The sequence below is a fragment of the Oryzias latipes genome, chromosome 22 (genome assembly GCF_053564925.1).
Source record: "Oryzias latipes strain Hd-rR chromosome 22, Olatipes_Hd-rR_3.1".
NCBI classification, from domain to species: domain Eukaryota; kingdom Metazoa; phylum Chordata; class Actinopteri; order Beloniformes; family Adrianichthyidae; genus Oryzias; species Oryzias latipes.
The window spans coordinates 23,722,299-23,732,224 of record NC_136258.1 but is presented as its reverse complement, the minus strand read 5'-3'; the positions used below and the strand labels follow the sequence as shown (position 1 = coordinate 23,732,224).

At 38.1% G+C, this 9,926-nt stretch overlaps 1 protein-coding gene across 1 annotated transcript; it reads left to right on the top strand.

Moving 5' to 3' along the window:
- The first annotated feature begins 226 nt into the window (after window positions 1–226).
- Window positions 227–8,187, top strand: LOC110017170 (protein TUNAR). The gene is made up of 2 exons (XM_078940487.1): window positions 227–1,123; window positions 5,597–8,187. The coding sequence occupies exon 2, from the start codon at window positions 5,636–5,638 to the stop codon at window positions 5,780–5,782; it is 147 nt and encodes a 48-aa protein (XP_078796613.1). The 5' UTR covers window positions 227–1,123; window positions 5,597–5,635; the 3' UTR covers window positions 5,783–8,187.
- Window positions 8,188–9,926: the final 1,739 nt, after the last annotated feature.

The window sequence follows — 9,926 nt, the reverse complement described above, 5'->3', positions numbered from 1 at the left end:
GACAACCCATAACCACAGCTGCATCCAATGCCTGCAAAACATCTATGAACCCGAAAGAGTCGTTTTCATATAGCATATAACATAATCACCCGCAGATTCATGAGAACACCACACCGGAGACCCTCGCCGTTCATGTCACAAATGCTTTTTGTCGTCAGGCTCAGTGTGACTCCCTTGTGCTGGTTGCTAAGCAACCTCGGCTGCATTAATATGCGTGGTGGAAGGGGAGCAGGGTATACCTCTTGCCTCTGGAGTGAAAGTAACCACAACAGTGTCAGTGAAAGGCTACTGGCTCCCTCAAAGAGTCTCCCCTCTCCTCCCTCCCTCCCCTACTTATAGCCATCCAGCTTTCACACTCGCCTCAGATAGTTTGGGAACCACAGCCAGACACTCAGGTAAGAAATCAGGTTACACATTCTGTGGAGCCAAAAGGAGTTCCCACACTGGCTGCTCATTTGCATTTTTGACAATTGTTTAGGCAACATGAAAAACAAGAAAAGAACTAGTTTCAGCTGAGACATATTAAAGTTTAAAACGCTTTGAGCCTTTGATAACACATAGGAGGCTTTGGAGGCAGAGAAAACGAAGAATCGAACGCTTTTTTTTTTGTGAGCATTGCGAAATAAAGACAAAGGAAGACGGAAATATTCCCATGAAACAGCTTTGTTACCCTCCCACCCCCATCTGCCCATCAACTGACTCCATTCTTCAACTTGACATCATCCTTCCACGCAGACAAGAGGAAGAAGAAGAGAGAGGAGAAGAAGAGGTGGGGGAGTAAATAGATGAAACAAGGGGAGGAAGAGCAGAGAGGAGGTGGGCAGCACAGTTTCAGCTCTCACAAAGCCGAGGAGGGGAAAGTGACAGCAGCTAAAACTTGGCAACTAGTGAGATGAAATTCGTGGGGGAGACGGTGGAGCTCCGTGGGAGAGGGCATCCAACAGGAACGTTAAATTTGGATCTCCTGGAAGACGAGTTGCTCCCCTCTGGATCTGGTGCTGCTCCACAGCTGAAGGATGAGAGGGGGAGACTTTCATCTTAGTTACCAGGGATGTTTGAGCTCCACGGGAAGGCGCCTCCTTCCTACATCTTCAATGCTACGTTACTCCTGATGCTTTACAAAGTAAGTTTTTTAAAAATGTTAAATACCTTCATCCACACATCGTCTTTACTGTGTCATAACGTGTGATGTAAATCTTTCACTGTTTCAAAGAACTCATGGGATAAATTCTTTATAAATGTGGGATGTTTCCAGGCACTGTTGTTGTTGCATGAATCTTTGATTAAGCTTGTAAAGACACCTTGAATCCTACCTCACAATAAAACATTCTTTTTTATCTATTCTGTGCTCTTACTCTAAAATGTTGTGCCATGTTCACACATTTCAACTGGCAATCTTTAACCCAGAGCTCAGAATTTCTTTTACGTGTGTGAAAAAATATGTAAATTGGTGCAAAATAATATTTTTCCTCACAGATGAAACTCTCAAGACGTTGGAAGTTGTTTTTGGGACAAATTCTAATCTGGATTTTTGCGCTGAAAAAGCAAAACAAAACAAAACAAAAAGCAAAGATCTTCTTTCAAAAAAAAAAACGTGTTTCGTTGGTGGAAAATAGGTCAAACTCCCTATTGGCAGAACTCAATAGCTTTTCTCCGGTATGCGTTGATCAAAATTGAGTGAATGTATACAGTTTGCACATTTTTGCAGGGGAAGGGTTGTCCATACACACTGGGAGGGGCTGTGACTTGTTTTCTTTAATTCCATTTTAAAACAATGCCAAAAGCGCCTCTGCTTGTCAGACTCAGTTAGCATCTGGAGCTGTTTGACATGCTTGGATTATTCAAGTGGGAAAAACGGGTTTTACTCTGCGGATCCGATGTGAGGACGCTACTGCAGCTTTTGGAAGCTAAACTGTACAGATTTAGAGTTGCAGGTATGTCTTCAAACGATTTTTTCTGTGGTAGTTCATATGAATCCGTTTCTTCAGGTTGTGACCAGAGGCGTGAAGATTTAGTTTTGAACTTGCTTGTAAAAAAAAAAAAAAACCAAAACTTTCAAGAAATTTATTTTGTTTTGAGTAAGACTTCTGTCATCCACAGACTCTTAGAGGGACCAAACTTTATTAAATAAGTTGAAGGCAGTTGGTGAAATTTGAAATATCCCCTTTTCAGGTGACCTTAACCCCATTACCAACAAGCCCAGGATTTAATTATCTAATTATCATCAAATGCAAATAAAACGTCAGCAAATGATTTCTATGACATCCTGGTTCATTACAGCTCCTGTAATGATCCAGATCCTAAACTCTCCAATTATGAGAGACAAAGACAGTCACTTTGGGTGCATTATGATTGGCTGCCACTTTAAACTGAACCACTGACAACTGTAGAAACTGGATAAGGAGCCACTGGAAAGTGTCCAGAAGCAGCCTGATGCACAACAAACACCTCAATATACAGGTTTTTAGCCAAACCTTGTCCATCTCCCATTAGAGTTCATCACCTCGTTCCACCTCTCCCTCCTTACCTTTTCGCCACATTTCTGTATTCTCCTGTTATTTTGCTGAGTGCTTGTTTATATTTGCAACAAGCAGGCGTCTCCATGCATGAGTGCACATCCAGAGTGGCACACAAAGATCTCCATTCAGGTGGAGGAGAAAAGTCTGTTTCTTGTGCTTCCCAGGAGAGGCAATCAAAGTCTATTGTTACAGATCAGAGGAGGACTGTGTAGTTTAATGCACGGAAAGATCCAAACGCTGCCTTTATGCATGTCAAGACGACTGTGTATTTCAGGGACTTGATTTAGCTGTCACATCACAGCTCCTGTGTGGAATGTTAACATTTACTGTTGTGTAGTCTATACAGTGAAAGCATGACTAAGCATTAACACAATGTATTTTTAAGATCTTTTGTGTTCATAATCAATTTTGACTCCAAAAAGTTCCCTCAATTGGAAATCAGATCATTTTGACACCACATTTTTCCAAAACGCGTACAAACTATCAATGTTTGAGGAACTGTCTGGAAGCAGATTGAAGGTAAAATATTTTATTACACTTTATGCTGCATTTTCTAAGGATAATGCCAGATTGAAAAAATAAAAAAAATCTCAGTCATTAGTTTATTCTCTCATCAAATTAACTCCAGCTTTTTTGTAGTAGCAGACAACACACATATGGTAAAGAAAGGACTATCAATATGCATACAAATGTTGAACTCCATTTGAACTTTCACCTCTTGTAAGTCAATGCTTACATCCTTACATGTACAGACACACAAAAGTCATTTCACCATCAAACAAAATGGTACATGATGTTCCTCTTAGTTTTTTCCACCAACATATTCTTGTAAATTCTCGCAAGAAGTCAAAAAACACACACAGTCTGTCTTGCATCAGAGCCTTTTACCAAGAGGAGCAGCTCCCAGTTAGGTTTATTTTTAGTCTGCATTAGCTTACAAGCTTTTCTGTTGCTAGTTGGTGTATAAAACCCATTGACCCGCAAAAGAAGCACTTTTCTCCTGAGAGGTGTTTAGATGCCGAATTGCAAAAGCTGCTGCGGCTGCAGGCTAAAAACACACAGCTAGTTTTTTAATACTGCACCCTAGGCAACATATATCAACACACACACACTCACACACCTGTGAAATCTCACAGATGAGGGCTTGCACTCTCAGAACATGTATCAGAGGAGTTTGATGGTTGAAGAAAAACACAGGGAGCATAGTGTAAGGATTTCATGTTTTTCGCCGTTTTTTTAGAGCGCGTGTTTCTCACACTCACCAAACATCAGAAATCTGCCAGTACTCTTCAGCTGATGCCCAGGATGTCAGTCAGATGAGAAGTGGTATCTGATATCTGAGTACAAAGCACATTGGCAGTCCTACTGACCCCCCCCCCCCCAAACAAAAAACAAAAAAAAAACATGTGGTATGGAGGGACAAACAGGAAAATGAAAAAGGAGGAAAGATTTACTCACTTTTTATTACAAAGTTTTTGTAGCACTTCCGATTCTACTGCATTGTGAATAGATGAATTAGGCAGGTTCGGCTCAGGGAGGAAATCACACCAGAACCTGCTTGGCTTTTCAAAGATCAATTCAATTCAATTTAATTTGTATAGCCCAATATTACAACAATAGTCGTATCAATGGGCTTCATACCGATAATTGTATAGTGAACATGAAGTTATGGAATTCAATCGATCAGGGCTGCTCCTTCCTGGTCCTTGAGATCTACCACCCTGACTGTTTTCCAGATCTCCAAGTTCTGCTAGCTGCTGATTAGCTCAATCAGATGTCTCCACATTCAATCAGCAGTAAGCAGTGCAGGGAGAGCTAGAAAACAGGCAGGGTGGTAGATCTCGAGGACCAGGAATGACCAGCCCTGCAAGGTAATGGCTAAACTGGGCCTCCCTGACCCTCCTGTGACTGTATTTATAGAGTGGAAAGACATTTTGTCAAGAGCGATATTTACAAATAGCAATCATCCCACTTATTTGAATAAAGATTGTCCTCATGTTGGCAGTTGGAGTCTTACTGATTGCATGGGGTGGACAGGTCTCTTTATGCAGCTAATGCCCTCAAACAGGTGCTTCTAATTTAGGAAGTGAAGTGGAGGTGGACTTTTTAAAGGAATTCTAGCTGATAGGCAGGTGTTCTAATAATTTTTTTGCAGCAGTACCATACAAATAAATTATTTTAAAAAATATGCAACATGCTTTCCAGATTTTTTTGGGATATGTCTTTCACAGTGGACATGCACCTTAAAAGAAAATGTCAGAACCCTCCATGTGGGAGACCGGCAAGAGTTCAATAGAAATTCGCGTCTGAGTTGTGGGCAGGACTGATGTCCCACCAACACTTTGTTTACTCTCTCTCCTGCTAGCTTACAGCCCCTTACAAACCCAACTCAGCAGTGCAACAAAAAAGGATAGCAATATCAGAGCTTTGCAGACGCACAGTCGTGAGTCAGATCAGCTCAGATGAGGAAAATGAAGATGTTAACGTATCTGTCTGTCCACTAGTGGATGCATCAGAATGGAGTGGAGCAGGAAGGTTTTGGCCCACCCATTTCAGTTGATGTGTCACAAATATGAGCTTTTTCAAACTTCATTTTTTCATCTATTTCATAACAATTTAAGTAAAAAAAATTTAATTTAAATTCTATTATACATGCCCTCTATCATGAGAAAAATGCTACAACTACACGTTCAAATCAAAAAGACAGTTTTCATTGGAGTGGGTCTTTCAATGCTTCAATGAACCTCCTTCTTTGGTCTTCCTCTAGGCAAACCTCAACAGAAACCTTAGATGTTTCTCTGATTCAATCTTCAAACATCTAAAATGAAGTGTTCTTTGATGTATTCACTCCTTATTTTTTGTAATTCCTAAAGAAAATCCCAAAAATCTCTCACCTCTTCAACCTCCAGCTTTGCCTTTTGTCTCTTTCTCAGCACTTTATATTTTGAATTAATGAAGCCGAACAGAATACAACGGTAAACCAAACATCTAAATTCAGACAAACCACATCATAAATTGAACAGAGATTTTGTTTTGCCTTTTTGTAAACCTTTTCTTCTCTCATCTGCCTATTCCAGACTGGCCTGAGACGAAAACTGTAGAATTTTCCAGGGAAAATGGTAAACACTGTCCACAGTGATGAAGAAAAGGGAATTCAAGACAAGGAAAGTAAGGAGGAGAGCATTTTGGCCATGCTGGGCATCATTGGGACCATCCTCAACTTGGTGGTGATAATCTTTGTCTACATCTACACAACTTTGTAGACTAACTCCTGGTAAGCATCAAGAGGGTGCACAGCAGAGGACTCTCAAGACTCCAAGCAGCTGTGAGAAAACATGGGGGGAGCCAGGATGAGGCTGAACTTTTCCAGTGCCAGCAAGCATCTAAAAATGTGTGACTGCCACACGGCATCTATCCGGCAGCACTTTGAACAATGGAGACAATGGAAAACTTTCATGCTCTGTTTGGATTTTCTGGTAGAATTGTACAGAATATTGGATCCACTTCTGACTTGTCAATATCCATAAAGAAAACAAAAGACAGAACATTTCTAATTTTTAACAAAATGTGGAATTAAATGTCTAGTTTGAAAAAGAGCATCTCATCAAGGGATTTAGGAGCAGAAAAATTAACCATGTTAGATTTGCTTTCATTTGGATAATGATGGAGAGAACAGCAATTGCAATTTTTTTATTGTTTTTATTTTTAACCTTTACAAATATCTATATAGACAAATGTTAAAAAGAAGCGTGTCACAAATGTTTTATTTAAAACGAGTGATTGTTTGTCTTGTATAAAAAATAATCCAAATTTAAGAAAAATTATGAAGTTTTGTGAAAATGGGTAAACTAAGAACAAATAAAAACGAGTTTGAGCTAACAACTCATTCACAATTGAACATGATTGACATAAGATAATGTTTAAGCTGTGAAATTTTCCAAATTGTGTGCAAAAAACTAAGTTCCTCTAAATTTGACCCATACAACACATCTCCATGTGTGGAGATGGTGTTTGGTCCTAGTCGGATGTAGATTTACTCTCTTTAGAGTTTTTGGTCATCTTTAATGCATAATAATGCTATTTCAGATTCTCTTTACGGGTGAAATATCTGGACTTTGTGCAAACCAATTCAGGACCTTGACTTGTCTTGATTCAAACCAATCAGTTACAAGAGGACCTGGCTGCAGACAAAAGCATGATGCCCAGACATCAATAGCCTGATGTTTCCCACTCCTCCTCATTTCCGACTAAAAACACTCCTTTTTTGGTCATAAGACTAGTTTGACTGGTGACCCTGACAATTACGTTTCTTACCTTTAACACCGAAGATGTCTCTGTCAAAACCACCTATGCTCTTTGACATACCGGTACTCCTTCCGTGATCAATGTGAATCAGCTGCTCCGCAGAGAAAAGCAGCTTTGTGCTTGTAAGCAACACTTTAAAGTGACTTTTCACGGATAAGCAACACAGCAACACATTACATAAAGCATTGCAGACGAACGCAAAACTGGTTTTCGACAGAATAAGCTGAATCATGTTGATCACGTTTATAGTTACTGTTGTCAAAGGAAGGTAAACACTGGAGCTAAAGCTCTGGTGAAAAAAGGGTTAACAGTTTTACAAACACTTTTTTAAAATCAATTGTGAAAGGAATGAAACGATTACAATTTTTTTTGCCCCGTTTAAAGCTTTTTTTGCACATTAAACTGTCTGCCCACATTAAAAAGTTTTAATAAAATGTGTTACAATATTAAAAACAGATTTTGTTTGGAGTGGAACACTGCAATAACATGTTTGTATACTTTATCTTTAAGCCGTCATAGTTTGTTTTGTAGCATGCAAATAACCGAAACCCCTGACATTTATGCTGATCTAAGGTCTCCTTACCGACAAGAATGTTCCAAATGGATCAATCTTCACTCCTGAAAGACTCTGCTCTTCTAACTTATGTCCTTTTTTTTAGCTAATTATGTTGCAGATGTGACATCAGTGAATTTATTAAAATAGAAAGCACTTTCCAGCTGAACATTTTGAAGTTTCTGGCTTTTTTTGGCCCCAACTACTTTAAGACTCTTTGCACATGTGAAATTTAACATGATCTTAAGAAGTGCTAAACAGTGTTATTGTGTCATCTATGGGTTTTTTCAAGCAAAATACTGACTGATTTGATTTAAAAACCTATTAAGTTTTTATTTCATTTTGAGTAATGTCCCAAGTTCCAAAATACATGGACTCGGTGGAGGGTTAACAGTTACATTGCAAAAATAAGTAGCACTAATTTGAAATATCCTAAATGAATTACACATAAAAGGTGTAGAACTATAAGGTGTAATAGAAAAATCTTTGCATATATTGGAAAATATCTGGATTTACAAGAAAGTCCAAATGATGACCATAACATGAACTGTTTCTCCCAAATGTATATAGAACCTACGGTTTGTCAGTTTATTACAGGCATTTATTAGCCATTTATTGTAGTTTATAAATAAGTGATTTAAATTAGAATTTTTGTGTTGACTGTCTGCCTTAAAACTGAAAGACATTTTTTGTGATTTATAAAACGATAATGTCATTTAGCTGTGAATTATTTTGACCTTTGTGCTTCACTAACACACTGACTATACTCAACTCTTGAGTCATGCAACATTAAACTTTGTACTTCTTTGAGTTTTCTGTGATTTGACTTTTTCACTCTTGAGCCAAAGAATGTCTTAAGACATTTCCAGAGCTGCAGCAGGAGCAAATAATCACAAGAATTTGGGGTCACTTCAAGTTTTTAGGTGTCTGCAAAGTTTAATGCAACCTAACGTGACTATCCAACAAAAAAATAATAAGTACTTTTTTTCATTACATTTATTTAGGAGTAAATTCAGTATTGATAGAAAATATTTGACAAGTTGGAAAGTTCCAATACCAATCTTCTCTTTTGATAAAATGACTCGCTCAACCTATTTATGGCTAAAACTGGTGGCTCACTCGGCTGCAAAAGCCTTTATAAGAGACGCAAAACTGAAAGAATTATGAAAAGAATGGCTATGTTGGACTTGTAAATGCTATAGAAACTGGATAAAAGGTTATCTTAAATTTGACTGGTTTTTATGATGTTTCAGGAATTTTGAATGAAAGTTCCATATCTGCAGTGTCAGATTCTCCTTTTTGTCTCCCAAACCCACTTATCCCTTGTGCTATCCTAGGCACTTAAACATTGGGAGTTGGGTCATCTAGACCCACTAGACAGTGCGCTGAACCTTTTTTCTTCAATGATTTGTGAACCTCACTGGTGTCCATGGAGTACGTGAAATCTTTCCACCTTTATCCACCTTTGTCATGGTAGGGAGAACACACCAATGCAAGGGGGGTGGGGTCATCTAAGATAACACAAGGGTTAAAGTATTGGTGTATTTTTTGCACTATACAGCTTGTCAAGATGATATTGAGAACAGTGTGAGACAAGGTTAAGATGGGTTTCAACACTCAAGAAACTGTTCTTGTAGTAATTTTATGGTCAAAACTCCTCCAGCAAAAGCACTGATTGTGTTTCGAAAAACAAAAACAAAAAAAAAAGAGCTAAAGTTTTAAGACACTCTGGAGACTCCATACCGTCATAATGATTATAGAAAGTCTTCGTGAGTTTTTTAAAATATGTAAGTTGTGTTGTTTATGCGTAAAGACAAATGAAAAAGCATTTAAAAGTAAAGATACAAAAAAATACAGATTTAAGATGTTTTCATTTGTTTGTACATACACACATACAGGGAAAAGAATATACAGTCTAGTTATGAAAATGTTTAGAGTTTTCATTAAGCTTTATTTTCTATTCAGTAGAACAGTGTATGTATGGATGGGTGGGAAAATAAAAAAATCTTATTAGAGGTTCTTATTAGAGGTTGAATGTGTTATCATGTTATCACATTATCAGAGAGATTTATTTAATAGACAGGTGGATGGACCAATTAGTGGACTAAACTCCCTTTTCAGATAGTTGTTTAGTTGGGCGAAGCAAACCCCAGCCAGGTGACAGTCAATGTACACATGCACAGGTGACTTCAGAGATCGTCCAGTGAATAAATGTCAATAGATTTATATCACCTTCAAAAATCTTCTGAACAAACGATTTGATGCAAATTACTTTTGGATACTTGTAAATGACAAAGAAAGGCTTCAGACCAACGTTTTGACATTTACTTCATTGTGCTTTGTAATGCCAAAACGATTTCTGATAGAGAAGTAGTATATATAAATAGGAGCATACTGGTATAATCCTGTTGGAGGCAAATATGAAGAACACATCTTGGTATTTTTTTTTTAATATAATGGATTAGGCAATGAACCAAGAAAAAACCCACTCATTTGAAGAACTACAGCTGGCTAATTCACACATGCCCAGAAGCAGGCTTTAAGCTATT